General features: G+C 38.8%; 1 protein-coding gene across 2 annotated transcripts in view; it reads left to right on the top strand.

Moving 5' to 3' along the window:
- ATF7IP (activating transcription factor 7 interacting protein) overlaps positions 1–21,125 on the top strand; it is a 127,757-nt gene that overhangs the window by 16,122 nt on the left and 90,510 nt on the right. Inside the window, exon 1 of one of the 2 annotated variants that reach the window (XM_075552031.1) lies at positions 2,147–2,315. The exons of the other annotated variant lie outside the window; for it this stretch is intronic. Coding sequence (XP_075408146.1) covers positions 2,299–2,315 — 17 coding nt within the window. The 5' untranslated portion in view covers positions 2,147–2,298. Of the gene's footprint in view, positions 1–2,146; positions 2,316–21,125 lie in introns of those variants that run through there. 2 annotated transcript variants of the gene reach the window in all.

Here is a 21,125-nt window from a genome sequence, read left to right as displayed (position 1 = left end):
TAATGTGGATAGGGCTGAGTGTGATGTGGGATTTGATTTCAGCTCAGGCTACTTTTTTACTGTACATAATGTGTATAAAACCCAAGACTTAATCCTTATCAACCTACTGCTCTACTCCTTTTCCCTAGGGTAAGACCGTTCAATGTATTGATTGATTTGACTCACTGCAGAGAAAAATGAGCAAATTGATAGTAAGATGACTGTTGTAGTTAGAAGAGGATTGGTTAATGATGGAATTTAGATAGCTGTTTCTTGGGAAGTCTAAATTAGCTCAAAACAAAACAACTCACTGTTACCCAGTTCAGTGCAGACTCATTGTTACTCTATGGTAAGCCAGCAGCTTGTTTAGGAAAAAGTTTTGAGACCTGGGAAGAAGTAATCTGAATTTACAAGGGAAAAGAAAGGATTTGGCAAAACAAGGGAGATTTTATGAGAGATTTTTGGTGTGGGGCAGGAGGCAATTGGTGTGGGGGTGAGGATGTGTTACATAAATCTTGTAGAATCTGCTTCTTGAAGGACAGCTGTTCATCAGGCAGCTCCAAATTTTTTGATTGGTTGTGTGTCAGCCCCTGTACCCCCAAACCTCTAGGCACTCTTCCTTTACCTTACTCGGATTCTATTGCTCATAGTAATTGTCTTCTGTTGTATTCCTTTCTAGTTTACCAATGGTTTCCTATTAATGTATAGAGTTTCATTTAAAGCTGCCCTCAGACATGTTATCACAGAGATTAAATTAGTGTGGTTTAGATAAAGTATAAGATTCTTTTTTTTTAATGCAACAGTATTTGGCCGTTCGAAATACGGCTGCTCCAAGGGAGGGAGAAAGACAAGGCTTTCTACACCTATAAACAGTTATCAGTTTTGAAAACTCACAGGGGCAATTTGCCTTGTCCTATAGTGTTGCTCTGAGTGAGTATTGACTCCACGGCAGTGAGTTTGGTCTTGACATCTCTATCTATCTATCTATCTATCTATCTATCTATCTATCTATCTATCTATCTCAGTTTGCCTCATTTAAAATACAGAAATAGAGTGAATTAGTAAATCCCACGTGCCCAACTCCTGTGGTTATTTCATTATGCCTTTATCAATGCCCTACACCTTTAAATAGGTTTAATAAGTACACCTAATAGAAACACAGGGCTGGGTAGTTTTAAGAAGGCAGATCCTGGACTGCAGAAGAAAAGATGCTCAGGGCAATGTGAGTAAATCAAGCAGTTCTTCTGTGTGCTTTGCCTCCCCCCATCTTTTGATGGCTATGGTACAGCCAACATACTGGGATCTCTGAAACTTGTTTTTAAATATTTAATGTCGGACCGAATTTTACCATTTCATGTTCTCTACTACTTTTTTCTAAAGGTGTCCGTATTATTTAATTGACTTTTTAACTCATATGGAAATGGTATGTGGGGTGGTATGAACTGAAATTTGTCCTTCCTGGGACCAAATGTTTCACGTGGGAATGTCTCTGACCATCTGGACTACTGCAAATGAAGAAATGGTTTTGTTTTTTGATAAGTTACTCAAATTTGGCTTTGTTGCCATCTTAGTACTCATGACTCCTGTCCCTCCTCAGTGGTTATTTAAAATAATTGTCAAGATGTCACACTTAAGATTGCTGTAACCATTCTGCTAGATTTGAGTCCGTTGGGTTGAAAATCTGTGGGAGAGATGTTTTACTTTCTGTAATTGAAATTAACTTGATCAAATTACTACTAGGATTAAAAATTTTTAATGTGCCAGAATTTACAAAATTGACAGTCATGTAATGATAAAAGTACTTTAAAAAGGTAGGGGAAAAGACCTTGAGCAGAATTTGACTTTGACTCTCTTTTCTGGACTGAAATAGGGATTTTCTTTCAAGCAAATTCCCCACTGTTTGCTCTGTGTGATTTGGCTCTATCTCTGTAACTGCTAATATGTGGCCTGGATTTCGAGCTGTCTGGGATCTGGATGTGCCCAAAGTCTGTATTGCAAGTCGGGATTCACAGGCATTATGTTACAAAACTGGCTTGCTGCCTTCTCTTTTCTTTTTCTGTATCCTGAATAGCTGCACTGTTTGTTGCAGTATATGCACTAGCTGTTGTCTGAGAGCTCTGTTTCCTGCAGGCTGACAAAGTGGGAGGGGCTTTGTTTGATACATTAGCTTAGTTTTCACTGTGAGTTCTTGAGTGCACATTGCAGCCATCTTAATTACACTTTAGTGCAACTGAGACAGTGCAGCTGTCTCAAAATGGCTGCTGACCTAGTCTTTGTAGCTGCTTAGCCAGCAGGTATGCCAGTAAGGAGACTTGTCACATGCATCAGGACCAGAGGTAAGCACTAAATTACTTTTATCTTTAAATAGCTGAATTTAAAAACATCTGAGTTTAACTGAGTTTATTTTGGAAGGCAGACTTGGAGGTTTTATTTTAAGAAGTTGAAATAAATGTTTGCTATAGAAACTTTAAGCCTCTATTATGAAAACAGGACATAGGATGGTGAGGTCAAAGGTTAAATTCCTGTAATTTCTCACTTATGTTGTCTCATTGCCAGAACATTTGATTACCACTTAATTAACTTATTTTCTGGACTTAAGTAACTTATTTTCCTTTTTGTGTTGAATATTTTAGTTTGTTTGGTAATTATTTGTAAAAATTAAAAATAATATAATGTTTGAATATGGTTTTTGGAAAAAACCCTTTTTTGCAGGAAAAGGTACTTTTCTTTTTATAGATTGTAATGTTATTTTTGTTTGAAGGTATTGATAATTTTAGGGGGGAAATGTTAACTCTGGTTGTAAGAAATAGTTGATGAAAGAAAATTTTTAAATGCTGTAAGACCTTTTTTTGGGGGGTGGTGGTGGTACAGTGGTTCCAATTCTTTTTAATTATGCTATCTATTGTGGCCCTCCAGCTCTCTCAATTTTATTGGTGCTTAATTTTTCATTCTAATTACATTTTACTTAGATTAGCATTCAGATTCAGGTTTTAAATTTAGAAAAAATTCTTATATTCTAGGCCTGGACAACGCTTTTCTTTTTAATACATTCTAATATGAAAACATACAGCTGAATTGTTTTAGCTACTTAAATTATATTAATTGTGCATGTCCGTTTCAGTTTTAGTGAAATTTGCATTTTTACTAGTTATATTGCTCAATTATGTCATGAATTTAGGTTCACGACTTTCCAAAAGCCTTCTTACGTTGTCCTGGATTAGAGGGTTTATTGAGATGTTGTAATTCCAGTTACTCAGAAAGATGAGAATGAAACCAGTGTCCTAGAGAGCAGAAGCTAGTTTAAAATGTTCATGCCGAAATTGCAGTACTCATTAATTAAAAAAATTTTAAGTGGATAGTACACTTCCATGACCTCGTTAGTAGAGTATCATGACTATATCTCCAACTAATGCAGCACAGAACAGTATGTTTGCATTTTTAATGCAGCGGCTGCAAGTTCTCATATAATTGTATCTGAAACATGTAAAGGGGAGATAAATGTGATATTTCAATGTTTACTTCATTTATAATGTTTAATTTATAGCAATTATTTATTGCAAGTATATTTAAATGAATATTGCTTTGATGTAAACAAATATTGAAATTCACATGAGTGTCAGCATTGAGTTCTTTTATTTGTAGAACCCCAAATGCAAAGATACTGGGGAATTCAGTTAAGGTATTGTAGAACATAGATTCTTTATGTTCTTTTTTATTTTAATGAACCCAAACCCTACAGTCAGTGTGACCTCATGGTGCTTGCATGTGTGTCAGACTAGAACTGGCTCCATAAGCTTTTCAGTGACTCATTGTTTGGACTTAAAGATTGCCAGGCCTTTCTTCTGAGGGACCTTTATGTGACTTTGAGCCCTCAGTCTTTTGGCTAGCATTGTTTACCATTTAAAATTATTACCTTAATGCAAACTTGTGTTTATTAATTTGTTATTGAGGTTTGCTTTTGTTTTACAAACTACAGATAGGTATGTATCACTTAGTGTCTGTTTCGATAATATGTTGGTAGGCCCATAGTTTTTTTTTTTTTTTTAAATCATTTTATTGGACACTCATACAACTCTTATCACAATTCATACACCCCATACATCCATTAGTTTTTTTTTAAGTCTGTTATTTTCCCCATAGTTTGGTTATTATTTCCTCCAAATGGTATTAAAGACCCTAACCCCCTCAGAGCAGGGATGGGGAAACTTTTTTTCTGCCAAGCACCATTTAGATATTTTGAATATTACTCAGGGGGCATACTAAGTTACCAACTTCATAAACACTAACCTTCAATATTTGGTCAAACATTTAATTGATTGATCTCAAATGCGATGGCTGTGAGTGCTTCTCTTTGGTGGGTGGAGGGGAGGCATGTGATGTTAGCTGGTACTGATGATTTTGTAGGCCTTAAGGTCAGCGGACTGGAAGTTCCCCACCCCTGCTTTAGAGGAGCAGCGTTTGGGTGTAATCCATCCATTTCTTTTCTTCCCCTTGTTTACCCAGCAGCCATGCATGTTCACTAGCAGGGTAGCGCCTGCTGTGGCTTTTACGTGTCTGCTATGTTGGCAGTGTTGACTGGGTCTAGGGTGCTTGTGGGCACCAGGCTGTGGTAGCCTGACACGGTAAGGAAGTGACGTACCAATTAGTCCGTGACAGCTAGGGCCACCTTTGTCAGCTAGGCGCCTGACCTGGTCCCCTGGGCTACCTCTCTACACACCTCCCTGCCCAGACAATGTGCAAAGTACCAGTCTGATTGCCAGCACAGCCCTTGCCCATCCCAGCTGCACATCTGGCTAGACTGGCCTCCTGTATCCAGTGAAAGCAGCTTTCATGTAGATCCCCTCAGGTTTTAATATAACAGGCTTTATAGGGATATGACTACGGATTTTATGGGTACTGCCTGTGTACTGTTGATTCAATAACAGTGAGGTTTTTGAGCCTGTATATTATGTTCACACAAGCTCCGATTTGCTTAATTTCCGGTTTAACAATATGCCCATAATTGCTTTTTTTAAGAAACTTAATCATTTATTTGTTGGCATAAAAACATTCACTATTTGTTCCATCTATAGCTTAATTACTTATTTCACTCTTATAACTTAATGGATTAGAAAGTTAGTTTAAATAGCTTCTGTGGTATACTACAGTCATTTGAACTTGCCCTTAAGAAAAAAATTGAGGATGGGCAGATTCCATCCTTCATTTCTTTCAATAGCATTCTACTCTAGAGTAACTCAGACACGGGAATGAGAAAGTGCTGTCCTTAATCAGGGTTCTCATTGTTCTCAGTGTGACCAGTGTACTGTCGGGGAAGGGGGGGCACGGAGATCTAATGTTTAAAACATGTTTCTCAAATTAATTGTTATATGTGATCTCAAAATCTAAAAGGGTGAAATGTAGTAGTATCATTGTGTTCAGCAAAAGGTTAGGATTACCTTCTGTGATATGAGTTGGCATAATAGCCACAAGAATGGGTCCAAGCATATGAAAAATCAGAGAGATGTCACAGGGCAGGGTAGTGTTTTGTTCCCTTATATATAAGGTTGCGGTGAATTGGAGAGAATTCATTGGCATGTGGAATGAATCTATCAGCTCAGAAAAAGTAATTTTATTAGTTTGAATTATATGATATTTGCTTATAGGTATATTTAATAGAATGAGAACTACAAGGCTGTTTTGATGGTATTAAAATTTTGAAATGAGTTAATATATAGTAATTATCAGTATCTAGGTCCCTTATTTTAGAACTGTGGCTATTAAGAATATTAGAATTGCATACAGCATAAGCCTTGATTTGGCATTCTCACTGCAGGAGAAAAATTGACTTGATTGAAATTAGTGATATCTTCAGATAAGGAACTCTGGGAAATTTTAATGATCTACCCTCCTATCTTCTGTTCTTGAGTCAAATTTCCTTCCTCATTTGATACTTCACCAGTGATTACTACATGAGTAATACCAGCATCCTACTATTAAAAATAGCATTATTGTTCATGGTTTTAGTGCCATGTTGCATTTCACAAATGCAAGCATGAAGTAGACCTCTCTGGGATTATTTTGAGATGGGTAGTAGTTTTCGAGTTATTGTGCTAGGAAACCGAAATCATAATAAATTTGGAAGGTTAATAGGAGTTTATGGCATTGTTTTGGTCACTTCTTTACATGGTCTCAATTGTTTATCCTGTGTAATAGTCTTTTACATAAGCCATTTCATTAGCATAAGAATCTAATGGAAGTATTAGGATGGTGGAAGGACTATTGAATCCTGGATGTGAATCTAGTGACCATCTGTTTTCACATCTAACCCAACTCATTCTATTTTCTGGCACATAATTTTTAAGATAGGAAATTTTATTTTGTAGGCATGTGCTCAGAATCAATTTATAGTTTTATGAATAATACTATGAAATATCCTACAAATCTTTTCAGGAATATTTGAATGCCTTTCAGTTATTTTTTTCAATGCCATTCACTTTGCCAAGTATAATTGGATCACAGAATGGTATGTGTTAAAAAATATGAGAAATTTCCCATGCAGGTGATGTTTAAGAAACAAAAAGTGCTAACTAACGTAATGTATCCTTTAGTGATTGATGTTATAAATATATGCTTTTACTATTGGGTCTGTGCTATACGGATCAGTGTGAATTCAGCCCCGGAAATGTAGACGGTCATTGCTTCCACTTTCACATGCCCATTAAAAAATTCTCATCACCCTTCTCTGTCTTTCCCTCCCTTGCTACCCCCACCCCCGATGGCACACATTCTCTTTTTGACTCTGGTTACTTGGAGCTAAGTCAGAAGTCAGAAGTTTAAAGGACACTATCCCTCAGACACTGTATAACACCTCAACTTTCTAACCTTCTAGTGCGTACTATCTCACTGGGTTTGAAAATTCACTGGAGCAACTCTCAGAATTCACAGAGAGTTTATCATGCTTATAACTGCAGGTTTACTGTAGCCAAAAAAGATACAAAGAGGAGCATAGGACAAAATCTAAGAGTGTTCCCAACTTAAGAACTTCCGTGTCCTTAGGAATATGCTATTCTCAGATGGCATGTAGTCATACTAGCTAGGAAGCTCTTTGAACCTTCATGTTCTAGGCTTCTGTAGGCTATTTCTATACAACTTGGTGCTGTTGAGTTGCTACCAACTCCTGTTGACCCAATTTGACAGTAGAACTGCCCCATAGGTTTTCCTAGATCTTAAATCTTGATGGAAGTAGATCGCCTCTTCTTTATCCATTGAGTCGTCAGTGAGTTTGATTCCCACTGGACTTGTGGTTACCAGTTTAGCATTTCACCTACTGTGCCACTCCAACCCCTCCAAGGGTTGTTTTTCCAGAGTCAAGGATAAAGGCCAGCTTACCCACTGCCATCACATCATTCTCATTCTAGGTGAGACTTAGAAAGGTTTATGGGAATAGACAGTTTTAGCTTTTCCCCACAGAGTAGCTGGTGGGGTTTGAACCACTAATTTTGTGGCTAGCAGCCCAATGCCTAATCTGCATTGGCACCAGCATTCCTTGAAAGGGTATTTTAGTTAGGGTAAAAAGCTATTTATTTTGTCACTCAGAGCACTATTCTGTTAACCTAAATTAAGCTTCCTTTGCCGTAGCTGGGTACTGGATATAACATGAGAACAGTCAGAAAAAGGTTTCAGTGCTTTGGCTGAGCCTTCTAAATATACTTTGAAAAAATTACTTCTCTAAAATGGTATTTGAATCCAGGGCCTAGAGTATTTTTATATTTCTGTATAATTGAGACTATTAAGAACAACATAGTTCTAGAGTGGTCACCAGCTCAGCCAATAGACAGGTTTTTATGTTCAAGTATTGCCCCACTTTCTAGTTCTTTAAAAAAAAATCATTTTATTGGGTGCCCATGCAACTCTTATCACAATCCATATATACACTCATTGTGTCAAGCACATTTGTACCTTTGTTGCCATCATTATTCTCAAAACATTTTCTTTCTACTTGAACCCTTGGTATCAGTTTCTCATTATTTTCCCCCGCCATTCCGCCTTCCCTCCCTCCCTCATGAAATTTATAAATTATTGGTAATTTATAAATTATTCTGTCATATCTTACACTGTTCGATGTCTCCCTTCACCCACTTTTCTGTTGTCAGTCCCCCAGGGAGGACGTTATATGTAGATCATTGTGATCGCTTCCCTGATTCTCCCCCACCTTCTCCTTACCCTCCTGGTTTCTCTACTCTCATTTATTGGCCCTGAGGGGGTTCATCTGTCCTGGATTCCCTGTGTTTCCAACTTTGATCTGTACCAGTGTACATCCTCTGGTCTAGCCAGATTTGTAAGTAAGAATTGGGATCATGATAGTGGGGGAGAGGAAGCATTAAAGAACTAGAGGAAAGTTGTATGTTTCATCAGTGAAATACTGCACCGTGACTGGCTTATCTCCCCACGAGCCTTCTGTATGGGGATGGCCAGTTGCTTACAGATGGGCTTTGGGCCTCCACTGTGTACTCCCTCTCATTCACACTGATACAACTTTTTTGTTCTTTGATGCTTGGTATCTGATCCCATCGATGCCTCGTGATCACACAGGCTGGTGTGCTTCTTCCATGTGGGCTTTGTTGCTTCTCAGCTAGACAGCTGCTTGTTTACCTTCAAGCCTTTAGGACCCCCAGATGCTTTATCTTTTGATAACCGGGCACCATCAACTTTCTTCACCACATTTGCTTATGTACCTGCTTTGTCTTCAGAGATTGTGTCAGGAAGGTGAGCATCATAAAAGGTCAGTTTAATAGAACAAAGTGTTTTTGCGTTGAGGGAGTACTTGAGTAGAGGCCCAATGTCCATCTGCTACCTTAATACTAAACACACACACACACACACACACACACACATAGTTCCCCTTCACCATATATAAATATATTTACACTTGTACATCCCCCTATTTAGACCTCTGTAAATGACCTTTGCCTCCTAGTTCCTTCCTCTATTTCCTCTTTCTTTTGTCCCATGAATATGTTCACCTTCATTTGGGTTTCAATAATTCCTCTTGGTCGCATTGCCCTTGATCAAGCCCTACCAGGCCTCCTACACCCTCCTCGCCATCAATTTTGGATCAATTGTTCCCTCGTCCCTGGGGTTAACATTCACTTTCCCCCGCCTCCTCTTCTCCCATTCCCCTCCACCACTCATAGGTTCCGTTGTTTTCTCCTCCAGATTGTTTATCCCGCTTATCTAGATACATCTGCAGAGAAAATAACATGCACTAAAACCAGGAGCAAAACAAAGCAACAAAAGAACCCCCCCCCCCAAATAAAAACAACAACAAAAAAGGAAAAGCCTGTAATTAGTTCAAGGTCTCTTTGTTGACCTTTAGAAGTCTTTTCTGGTCATGTGATAGGGTGCCATGCCATGGCCCCAAAGTCTGTTTTTGGTATTCCCTGGTGACTTCATTGTTCGGTTTTCTTTGTTGTTTTGTTGCTCACGCTTAGTATTTCTAGTTATCTTTTATTAAAGTTGTCAGGTTACACATAAAACTGGATGTCCCTTCTGCTAGGCCTGCATTTCTTTTCTTTTTTTAAAATCATTTTATTAGGGGCTTATACAACTCTTATTACAATCCATACATACATCAATTATGTAAAGCACATTTGTACATTCAATGCCCTCATCATTCTCAAAACATTTGCTGTCCACTTAAGGCCCTGGCATCAGATCCTTATTTTCCCCCCTCCCTCCCCGCTTCCCCCTCTCTCATGAACCTTGATAATTTATAAGTTATTATTTTGTCATATCTTGCACTGTCCAACGTCTCCCTTCACCAACTTCTCTGTTGTCTGTTCCCCAGGGAGGAGGTTATATGTAGATCCTTGTAATCGCTTCCCTCTTTCCAACCCACCCTCCCTCCACCCTCCTGGTACCCTCACTCTCTTCACTGCTCCTTTAGGGATCGTCTATCCTGGATTCCCTGTGTTTCCAGTTCCTATCTGTATCAGTGTACATCCTCTATTCTAGACAGATTTGTAAGGTAGAATTGCATCATGATAGTGGGTGGGGAGGAAGCATTGAGGAACCAGAGGAAAGCTGTACGTTTTATCATTGCTAGATCGCACCCTGACTGGCTCATCTCCTCCTTGAGACCCTTCTGTAAGGGGATGTCCAATGGCCTACAAATGGGCTTTGGGTCTCTTGATAGCCGGGCACCATCAGCTTTCTTCACCACATTTGCTTATGCACCCATTTGTCTTCAGGGATCGTATCATGGACGTGAGCAAAAGACACGATTTTTGTTCTTTGATTCCTGATAACATCTCTTCAGCACCCCGTGATTACACAGGCTGGTGTGCTACTTCCATTTGGGCTTTGTTGCTTCTGAGCTAGATGGCTGCTTGTTTACCTTCCAGCCTTAGGACCCCAGATGCTATCTCTACTGATAGCCCAGCACCATCAGCTTTCCCCACCACATTTGCTTATGAACCCACTTCATCTTCAGCGATTGCATTAGGAAGGTGAGCAGCATAGAATGCCAGTTTAATAGAAGAAAGTATTCTTCCATTGAGGAAGTACTTGAGTGGAGGCCCAATGTCCATCTGCTACCTTAATACTAAACGTATAAATAGATACACATGGGTCTATTTCCCCATTCTCATATATAAATATATTTACATATATACATGACTTTATTTAGACCTCTATTAATGGCCTTTACGTCCTAGTCTTTTCTCTATTTCCTTTGCCTTTACTCTTGTCCCACTATCATGCTCACTCTTCGTTTGGGTTTCAGTAATTCCTCCTGTTTACATGACGCTTAATCACGCACTACCAGTAGCCCTGCATTTTGATGAGGAACAATAATCTCCAACTGAGCAGCTGCTGTCCTTTTCATATGGAGGAAGATTTGGTGGTGTCTTAGGCTAGATATTGGACTGCAAACTGCAAGGCTGCTGGTTTAAACTCAAAGCCACTCTGAGGGAGAAAGATGAGACTGTCTGCTTTGGTGGAGATTTATAGTCTTAGAAATTGTATGTAGAGTTGTCAGTATTCAAAACTGACACAATACCTGTGAGGTAGGACTATTCCTACTCAACATCCTCTTCACTGATTCACATTACTTTCCTGGCCCCAATGTGCAGTTGCTTTAGAAATCCATTTCCTAATCATTTACCAAATTGTTGCCATTTTTTAACTGTTTAGAACATAGCTTCTAGCCGTGGAGAAAGTTAAAATAAATTAAAATCTAGGCCACTTTACTTGGTCGGAAAGGGTCAGTGCATGTAAAATCACTTTCCTTTTTTGGACAAGCTGCTATCCTGGGTAACATTCCTTTGTAGTTTTACTTTAGATTATCATGCGACCTGAGAAGAGCTCAGGCATAGTGATTTAGTGTGACTGTTTATAGAAAGGGCAGCGGTTTGAACTTAGAAGTTGCTCTGTGTGAGAAAGATACAGGACTCTGCTTCCATAAAGATTACAGCCTTGGAAACCAGATGTAGCAGTTGTGCTCTGTTTTGTGGGGTCACTATGAGTCAAAATCAACCAGGTGGTAAAGGAGTTGGAGAAGGAGACTGAATGAAGGAGATTTCATAACATCAGCAAAATGATGATTGAAAGTAAGGGAATTGAAAAATATTAAATACTGAGAATTTATAAACTTTGGTACTGTGGTAGTTGCATAATCTGGTATCAATTTAGGATTTGAGAGGATTAACAGTGAAGGGGTGGAATCTAGCCTGTCAATAGGATCATAGCCAATGAGGCCTCTGTGTGGGCATGGCCTTCTGAGAATTCAGGGAATTTTTGGATTACCTCCTTGAGGACGTCTCCCAGGAAGTGAGCAGAAAGAGAGAGTCTGGCTAATATTGAAACTTATGGGCTTGGACTGGACTGGGTCGGGATGCTTTCTTAATGTATAATTACCCTTTATATAAAAGTCTCTCTTATACACATGAGTTTCTATGGATTTGTTTCTCTAGTCTACCTGGACTAACACACTTGAAGATTTTAAGTGTGATAATAGTTTTTTCTTTAAAGGATAAAAGTATTTTGACTTAATCTTAGTGATGATATTAAATAAGAAAATTTATAATACTCATTTTACTGAACAGGTAAGTAAATTACATTTTATAAAAGATTTCCCCCTAAGAGGTTTCACACGTAAATCAGTTTCCTGTGTGTGAAAAGTTTGCTTAATTGAAAAAGGAAGACAATAGATAGTTCCATGTTGTTATTGGGTGCCATCAAGGTGCTTCTGACTGATGGTGCCCCAGTGCACTCCTGAAGGCCTCCTGCGCCTCCTCACAGCTATTCCTGTGCTTGAACCCAGGGTCGCAGCCACTGGTCTGTGAGTTTGTTGTACTGTGGTGGCTTGTGCGTTGCAGTGATGCTAGAATCTCAATGGTATTTCAATGGCCAGCATGGTCACCGAAAGGGAGGGGACAGGTTTCAGCGGAGCTTCCAGATCAAGAACTGAATAAGAAGAGGAAATCAGCTGCCCACTTTGGAGGAAGTAGCCATGGAAAACCTTAAGCATAGATAATTTCAGAGGCTTGTGAAACTTGTTTAGGTTGAAGCTTTTCTTCTTAAATGTATTCAGAATTCATCATTTCACCTCTGTAAAGACTACCTTGAAGATTCATGGAAACATGGTAGTTTCTAATCCTGATCTTACATGAGTTTGAATTCCACATTCCCAGTTCAAGCCAGCTTCATAGCATTCATGTTATGGTTTGGCATTTGTAGCTAAGGATGTGCTAAGAGAATGTTAATCCCCCTTTGGGAAATGGCTCTTAAGGTTGACAGAAAATTTTAGTGAAAATTGAAGAAGCATAAGAACAAGGAAATATTGACACTTTGCCCTCTTACTTTCTATACCCACAAAAGAAAGAAATGATATGGGGAGGAAGTTTTAATATTTAGTAAAACAAATAATTGTTTTTTAATTGATCATGTAGGACTTTAACAAAATATTCTCTGTTGGTAATTTGTACCAGCCTGTTCTTAGTCAATAATATGTGAGTATAGAAATAATGAAAACTGGTAATTTACCCAATGAATCCTTATAAGCTTAATGAAACCGAAAGCTTAATTGTAGAGAGAAATCTGAGGAGTGGTTTTCATTTCTTCATGCTTGAGAGCTTCTGTCTTCCCGGTGGAACTAAGTAGGACACATGTTTAGGAGAGCCATTTGGACGAGCAGTACTTTGTGCACGTTGTGGAAAGTATTACTGTTGAAATCTAGAAAGATTTTTTTTTTTGCTCTGGTGAAAACTGAAGAATTAATATTTTGAATTGTGGTGTTGGTGAAGGATATTAGATAAAGCAAAACAGATCTTACTTGGAAGAAATACAGTCTGAATGCTTCTTAGGTGTGAGGAAGGTGAGATTTTACCATATGAACTTCAGACATGTCATCAGGGAGGACCAGTCTTGCTAAAGTAGAAGGTCAGTTGAAAAAAGGAAGATCAGCAACAAGAAACACTGACACTACAACACTGGACTGAAACATGGCAACGATTTTGAAGATGGTGTAGGGATGGACAGTGTTGTATGTAGGATTGCTATTGTATCAGAACCAACCTGATCCAGCAGCACCTAACAACAGCAACAACAGTCTTTTGGGTAAATAACTCATTATGCCAGCTCTGACCATTAAATGAGAATGGTAGTTGGACTAGATTAGGAGTTAGGAAAGAACTTGAACTTTGGAATCAAATAGTGAGAGTGAATCCATATTTTTCAACTCACTAATTTAAAGGAACCCTAATGGCATAGTGAAGCAGTCCTGGTGGCCTAGCGATTTACTTTTTGGGCTCTGATCTGCAAGGTCTGCTGTTTGAAACTACCAACCACTCTGCTGAAGAAAGATGGACTTTCTACTCCCATAAATAGTTACCATCTTGGAACTGATGCCGGCAGTTCTACCCTGCTCTATAGGGTCACTATGAGTTGACATGGACTCAAAAGCAGTCAGCTTGGTGTGGTTTTTGGTTGACTTAATGGTTTGTGTTGGTCTGCTAAACTCAAGGCCTGCAGCTCTGGGAGAAAGATTGGGGTGGAGGTGGGGTGTGGACAGAGGTGAGAGAAGAGCTTTATGTTGCAGTCAACGTGCTGGCAGTGAGTAGTTGAGTGAGTTAGAGCTTAATCAAGGAATGTTTCTAGCATATGCTCAAAGTACAGTGAATGCTTATAGCAAATAAGCAATAACTTTTTGGTGCTATTTTTGTAAGGACTGGTTGTTACTATTTTCAGAATCTCAGTTTTCTTATCTTGAAAACAGGGATGCTAATGTCTACCATACAGGGTTGACACTGGTATTAAAGTGAGGTTAACAAATATAAATAATATTTGGCCTATGATACAAACTATGAATGAATATTGGTTGCTTTTTCCTCTTAAATTTTATTCCCAGTTTTTTTTTTTTTCCTTTTTGAAATTCCAATTATCATTTCAGGGAAAGTGATACTAGGGAGAAACAGAGATTACTAGTACTCTCCAACTAGATCTTTAGGGAGAGGATGCTTGTTCGGATTTGGCTGATTTTCAGTAAAAATGCCAGAGTGCAAGATGCTTAGAACTTTGAGAGTACTCATCACACCAAGACAAAGCACTGGGGGAGTGTAGTGGAACAGCAAGGGAATGGAACGGCAAGATCCCCAGGGAATGCTGAAGGTGGACTTGGGGCCAGGGCGTGGTGCCCAACAGACTGGACTGGAACTAAAGGCCAACAAATGATCCTTGAACGAACTACAAGCTTTTCTTTCCTGTTGTGTTTTGTTCTTTGTCAGTGGTTTGTTGTTTTGTTGTATATTGTTGTCTGTTTTTGTGCATGTTATCATCTCCGCAGGTCTGTCTAAATAAGATAGGCTGGATGAACAATCTGGAGCAGAAAACAAAGGGACAGACAGTTCCGGGGGGACATGGGATAGGGAGAGGTGGGGGGAAAGGAAGTGGTATTAACAAACCCAGGGACAAGGGAACAACAAGTGATCCAAATTGATGGTGAGGTGGGTGTGGGAGGCCTGGTAGGGCATGATCAAGGTTAATGTAACGAAAAGGTATTGCTGAAACCCAGGTGGGGACTGAGCATCATAGTGGCACAGGAGGAAGCTCAAAGGAAATAGAGGAAAGAGCTGGGTGGCAAAGACCATTTCTAGAGGTCTCGATAAAGACATGTACATATGCAAATATATATATGAGGATGGGGAAATAGATCTATGTGCATATATTTATAAGTTTAGTATTAAGGTAGCAGAAGGACATTGGACCTCCACTCAAGTACTCCCTCAATGCAAGAATACTTTCTTCTATTAAATTGGCATTCTGTGATGCTCACCTTCCCGACACAACGGCTGAAGACAAAGTAGGTGAATAAGCAAATGTGAAGAAAGCTGATGTTGCCAGGCTATCAAAAGATATAGTGTCTGGGGTCTTAAAAGCTTGAGGGTAAACAAGCAGTCATCTAGCTCAGAAGCAACAAAACCCACATGGAAGAAGCACAACAGCTTGTGAGATCACAAGGTCTCCAAGGGATCAGGTATAAGGCATCATCAGAACAAAAAAATCTTACCATAGTGAATGAGGTGGGGAGTGCAGAGTGGAGACCCAAAGCCCATTTGTAGGCCACTGGAGATCCCCTTGCAGAGGGGTCTAGGGGAGGAGATGAGCCAGTCACCGTGCGATGTTGCACTGATGAAAAATACAACTTTCCTCTAGTTTCTAAATGCTTCCTGTCCCCCACCCCTCTCACCCCCACTATCATGACCCGAATTTTACCTCGCGAGTCTGGCTAGACCAGAGGATGTACACTGGTACAGTTAGGGACTGGAAACACAGGGAATCCAGGCTGGATGATACCTTCAGGACCAGTGATGTGAGTGGTGATACTGGGAGGGTAGAGGGAGAGTGGGATGGAAAGAGGGAACTGATTACAAGGATCTACATGTGACCTCCTCCCTGGGGGATAGTCAACAGAAAAGTGGGTGAAGGGAGACGTCAGATGGGGCAAGATGACAAAATAATAATTTATAAATTATCAAGGGCTCATGACGGAGGGGAGAGCGGGAAGGGAGGGGAAAAAGGAGGACCTGATGCCAAGGGCTTAAGTGGAGAGCAAATGTTTTGAGAATGATGAGGGCAATGAATGCACAGATGTTCTTTACACAATTGATGTATGTATGGATTGTGATAAGAGTTATATGAGCCCCTAATAAAATGATTAAAAAAAAGAATTTCAGAGTAAAGACTTTGAAGATCTTAAAGGGGACATAACTGAATTAGTATGATGAGTAAAAACAAAAATGGTCTGAATTGGTCAATTGATGCAGCAAAAATTAAATGACTTTATATTTATGCACCTAATATTTGCCAGGCATTGTTATTTGATGCTTGGAACAGAAGATCCTTGCCTTTATATTGAGAATGAGAGAAGTTAATAAGTATGAGGTTACAAACACTAAGGGTTTGGAAATGCTGTGGGTAAGGTGGAATAGCCAATACCTAGATAAAGTGTACTATAAATGTGGACCGTGGATCTGTCCAGGGACTATTTGTTAGCGGTCCTCCATAAGATAAGGACTGAAATTGAGAATGCATAGAAATTTTTATGTCGTTGTGATTAAAGTAATTTTATATTGATTCAATCAAATGAAAAATGTGTAGCTTGTGTTTTGTATCTTTTAACTCCTTTTCTTGGCCTTTACCAAAGTACTGATTTGTAATGGATTAAAATGAAACACTGGTTCTTTGTTTGCCCTATTCCTTTGGGAAGACAACTAGAAAGATCAACATCCACCATTGTTGGCACCCCAATAGGCAGATTTTGTAGATAATTTGAACATCTTATGATTAATGAATTCACATTCAGGTGATGGGTTATCTTACTTGATTTAAAAAATATTACATTGTTATCTATCTTACATTTTGTGCTGACGTAAATGATTTTAGGTCACTTGATTCTCAAGTTTCCAAAGATTTGGTTACATATACAAGGTGAAACTGAAAAGAAAACTATCTGAAAAATAAAATTAAACTAAAAGGAGTATAATGATTTTTAAAGGTCTCTCCTCCAAATGCTGAGATTTTTATGATAAACATACACCTCTATCGAAGCTCTTTTGCTATCGGACCTTCTTACCGTATTTCTTGTGTATGCTACATGAAATTACACCTTAATTTTTTTCTGCCCTTCCATCTGTTGCTAGTGGAACACATCACAAAAATAGAATATAGTTGTTTGAAGAAAACGTCTGTTGCTTATTGATGATGCCCTAGGTAGCAGTTCTGATTTTTTACGTTCCATATTGCCAGATGACCATTTGTACCCTTCCCCTCGTTTAGCATCTTCTCATCTCTACTATTTAATAGAAGATAACTATGCTTTAAGACATCTAAAATAAGATATAGAAATAAGGAACAATTTGATAGCTGTTACTTAACATTTTAAGCATGTCATATTAATACATTTTAACATGTGACACTGAACTGTTTTCTGGATTTTTAATTGAGTAATTTAATATATCTATATGCTTAATAAAATAAATGAAAACAGGTGAAATGTAGAAATGTAGGTCATATTACTTAGGTAGTAGTAGGTCATAAAATAACTATTTTTTAGTACTTCTATTGGCACATAATCCACATATACAACTCAATGGTTCAATCATCAAGAAAAATTGTACATTCATTACTTGAATCATTTTTTTGAACTTTTTATTGGCATACAATTTACACTGTATATACTTCAGTAGTTCAATCATTCAATCATGTCAAGGAGAATTGTATAATCACATCCATTTTAGAACACCCCAACCGTCCCACCTACCATCCCCTATCACCCCCTGTATCTATTAGCATTAAGCTTCCACTCTTGTGGGTCACAAACTGGGTGAACTTTTTTCCCTCCCCCGCGGTCAAATCACTTTTAAAATGAGTTGTGTAATCACCATCAAAAATAACTATTTTAAACAAAGGATCTCATTGATAAGTGACTTAACTCGCGCAGTTTGATCTGGACAGTAAAAACAATTCAGGGAAAAGGCCCTACTTTTAGGTATTTCTTAACATGACTTGGTTTTGCTACTGAGTAAACGCTTTCATACTATTAACTGGTAGTAAGTGTATTGAATTATTTGACCATTGTGATAGTGATAACCAAAGATGCTTCATAAGTCAAATTGTGAAATAAAACAATGATTATAATAGTAAATCTCTAATGGTTGTTTAATATGCAGTTGATTAGTTAACAACTAATGGTAACTGAATGATGAGGGGTTTTAGATGATGTGAATATAGTTTGTATTCATAATGAATGTTAAAAATGGCAATTGCATTTAATCATGTAAAGTAAGACTTGAGTATCTGGGGATTAAGATACTTTTGGTGGGGTGGGTGTGGCATATCAATTATGTAATAATTAAGAGTTTGTTTTTCTTTTTACTTGGAATTGACTTACCAGTAAATAGAAACTGGATATAGTCTAGAACCAGTCAGTGCCTATTGGGGAACAAATGGAGAGGGTATACTCAGCAATATTCTTTAGTTTGGTCAAAAAATGAGGATGATTTATGTAAGTTGTTCTTACTGGTGCTAGCTATCTGTTAACTGCAGTCTGGCTGTGTTAGGGCAACAGATAACGTGGGTCATGGATTTTATTGTTTGGAGTATATAAGAACTCAGTTCTTTGGACTCACAAAACCAGACTGAATGCAGTAGAAAAGGAATAGTAAGACGTGCACATTTGACAGTGAATGTGTGTGGGATAGTGAGAAGTGGTCAACTTTGTAGACGTTCAGTTCGGCCTCTATAGAGTTATGTCTATTGATACTACTGGGCAGTATGTGGGAGGTACATAACTGCGTACAGTTGCTGTAGATCTAACAGTTGGTAGCATAGAGAGCAATACAAAGATGTCTGAGTCTAGGCTTCTTCACTTTACAACAATGGCTTAAAAGATATACTTTGTGTTTTTGTGTTCTGTGCTATCTAACTTTTGGCTATTGTGGTAATTGGGATGCTTGTTGTTTGAACTACCTAACACATGAACTGTTTGAAAGGAAATGTGTTCTGTAGCCAACCTACTGTATTCCTGTCTTTTCGTAAATATGTACCAAACAAGGAATTTAGACTCAAGAAGGATGCTTAGTTTTTAATGTTTATGCAAATGACTAAGTAGCAGTGGTTTACTGAAGAGGAAGTTCTTTTCACGTTATCAAGCTGCCCACAGGTAAGAGAATCAGGTCCTTTTTCTGTTAAAGTCCACCCCTCATTGTCACCCAGATGTTTCGCCATCGGAAAGTTTTCTTGTTTTTAGTTCTAGATATACTAGGTTTGGTAGTTTATTTAATTTTAATTTTCATGAGAATTTGAATTTTATATTTGGAATTCACCTTTTAAAATGTTATTTTCATTTTCATTATGCCCATAGTTTTAATTAAAATGAACTAAGAGTAGGCATCATATCTGTATATTGCTCAGGTGTATAACATACTCTAAATTGAAATGAGTTTCATCTCTTCATTACAGTCTGTTGCTATGTTCTCCATTACACAGTGACAACAACTTGCACATGCAAAGGGATGGCATTTTGTAACTTTATAGAGTGAAGTTTTAGTGTAAGTATATCACTTGAAATCATTATTTTGAACTGAACAACTTATGTTTTCACATTTGGGTCATTAAATACAGACAACATATTTACATAACATGGTCAAGTGTTTCAGTTCCACCCTTAGCTTTTCTATAGCCACATATTTAAAATGATCATTTTAACAACATGAACTTAAAGAGTCTGAAATGACAGTGAATATGTAAGGTCTCTCTCTCCTGGCTAGATTCCAACCTCAGTCCTTGGCTCTGCGCGAGAACCGTCTTCGGCCAGGCTTGTGATCCAAGTGAATTTAATGAGCGTTAAAAGAAGCTTCAGGTTTTACGCGGCACCCATAGGATTCCTTTGACCATGCGGCCTGGCAGATACTGCCCCAGGTCACGCGAGGATCTCTCTCCTCCCAAGAAGACGACCAGACCACCAAGCAAGACAAGCCCCTCTCCCTTCCGGTCCCTGCCTTTTCAAGGGTTCCCAGGGGAGGGGTGGTGAATGACCCTAGGTCGATCCCATTGACTGAATTGCAGTCACCTGGCCCAGGTGGGCTGCTCCAGGTGTAATGCCCATCTCTACCCACTGGCGGGAAAATCCAGCTTTGTCCTTTGCTGGCTCTCCTGGGCATGTGTAAATGGACTTCCCAATTCCGGAAGCTAAGCTGCCTAACAAATATATTAACAATTCCATTGACTTTATTTCTGAAACTGAAGGAAGAGTGCATGAACATGTAGTTCGCATTATTTTTGTATGTCTGAAGTTCTTTATAAGTAAAAGAAAATTGAAGTGAAAATATATAACTGTGTAACATAAAGGACTTATAACCATTCCTGCAAAGATCTGATAGTACATGCTTATAAAAAATACAAGTTCATCTATCTCTTAATATTAATAATGCCAGAGATTAAGCATACTACTGACCCTTCGGGGGACTGATACTTTCAGGACTGGAGGTGAAGTGGGGAGGAAAAGAATGACATTAAAGCAGTTCTACTCTTTGCATCAAAACCAGCACTTTGTCCTGGCCCACCAAGCCTTGATGACGATATTCCCGCTTAGAGCAGCCAGCCCACAGAGAAGACTGTATGGCCGGCCCCACTATGAGACAGGACGTCCCTTACTGACCCATGGCACTATAGGGGACAAAAGTGGAGACACAGTATGGGAATTCTGCCTGATCTGATCCCACCACAAAACAAGGCAAAACCCTAAGGGCACGCAACAGAATAGCAAGGGGAACTGAGCAACAAAGTACCCAGGGAATACCAAAAATGGACTTTGGGGCCAGGGCTTGGTACCCCATCAGACTTGACCAGAAAACACTCCTAAAGACCAACAAACAGTCCTTGAACTAACTACAGGCTTTTCTTTCTTGTTCTTGTTTTTTTGTCATTTGCTTGTTGTTTTCTCTTGTTGCTTGGTTTTGCTCTGTCTTGGTTTTTTGTGCATGTTATCTCTGCAGGTCTGTCTAAATAAGATAGACTGGATGAACAATCTAGAAGAGAAAACGAGACCGTCAGTTCTGGTGGAACATGAGAGAGGGGAGGTGGGAGGAAAGGAAGCGGTGTTAACAAAC

The sequence above is a fragment of the Tenrec ecaudatus genome, chromosome 6 (assembly GCF_050624435.1).
Source record: "Tenrec ecaudatus isolate mTenEca1 chromosome 6, mTenEca1.hap1, whole genome shotgun sequence".
NCBI classification, from domain to species: Eukaryota; Metazoa; Chordata; class Mammalia; order Afrosoricida; family Tenrecidae; genus Tenrec; species Tenrec ecaudatus.
This window is presented reverse-complemented; position numbering and strand designations above follow the sequence as displayed.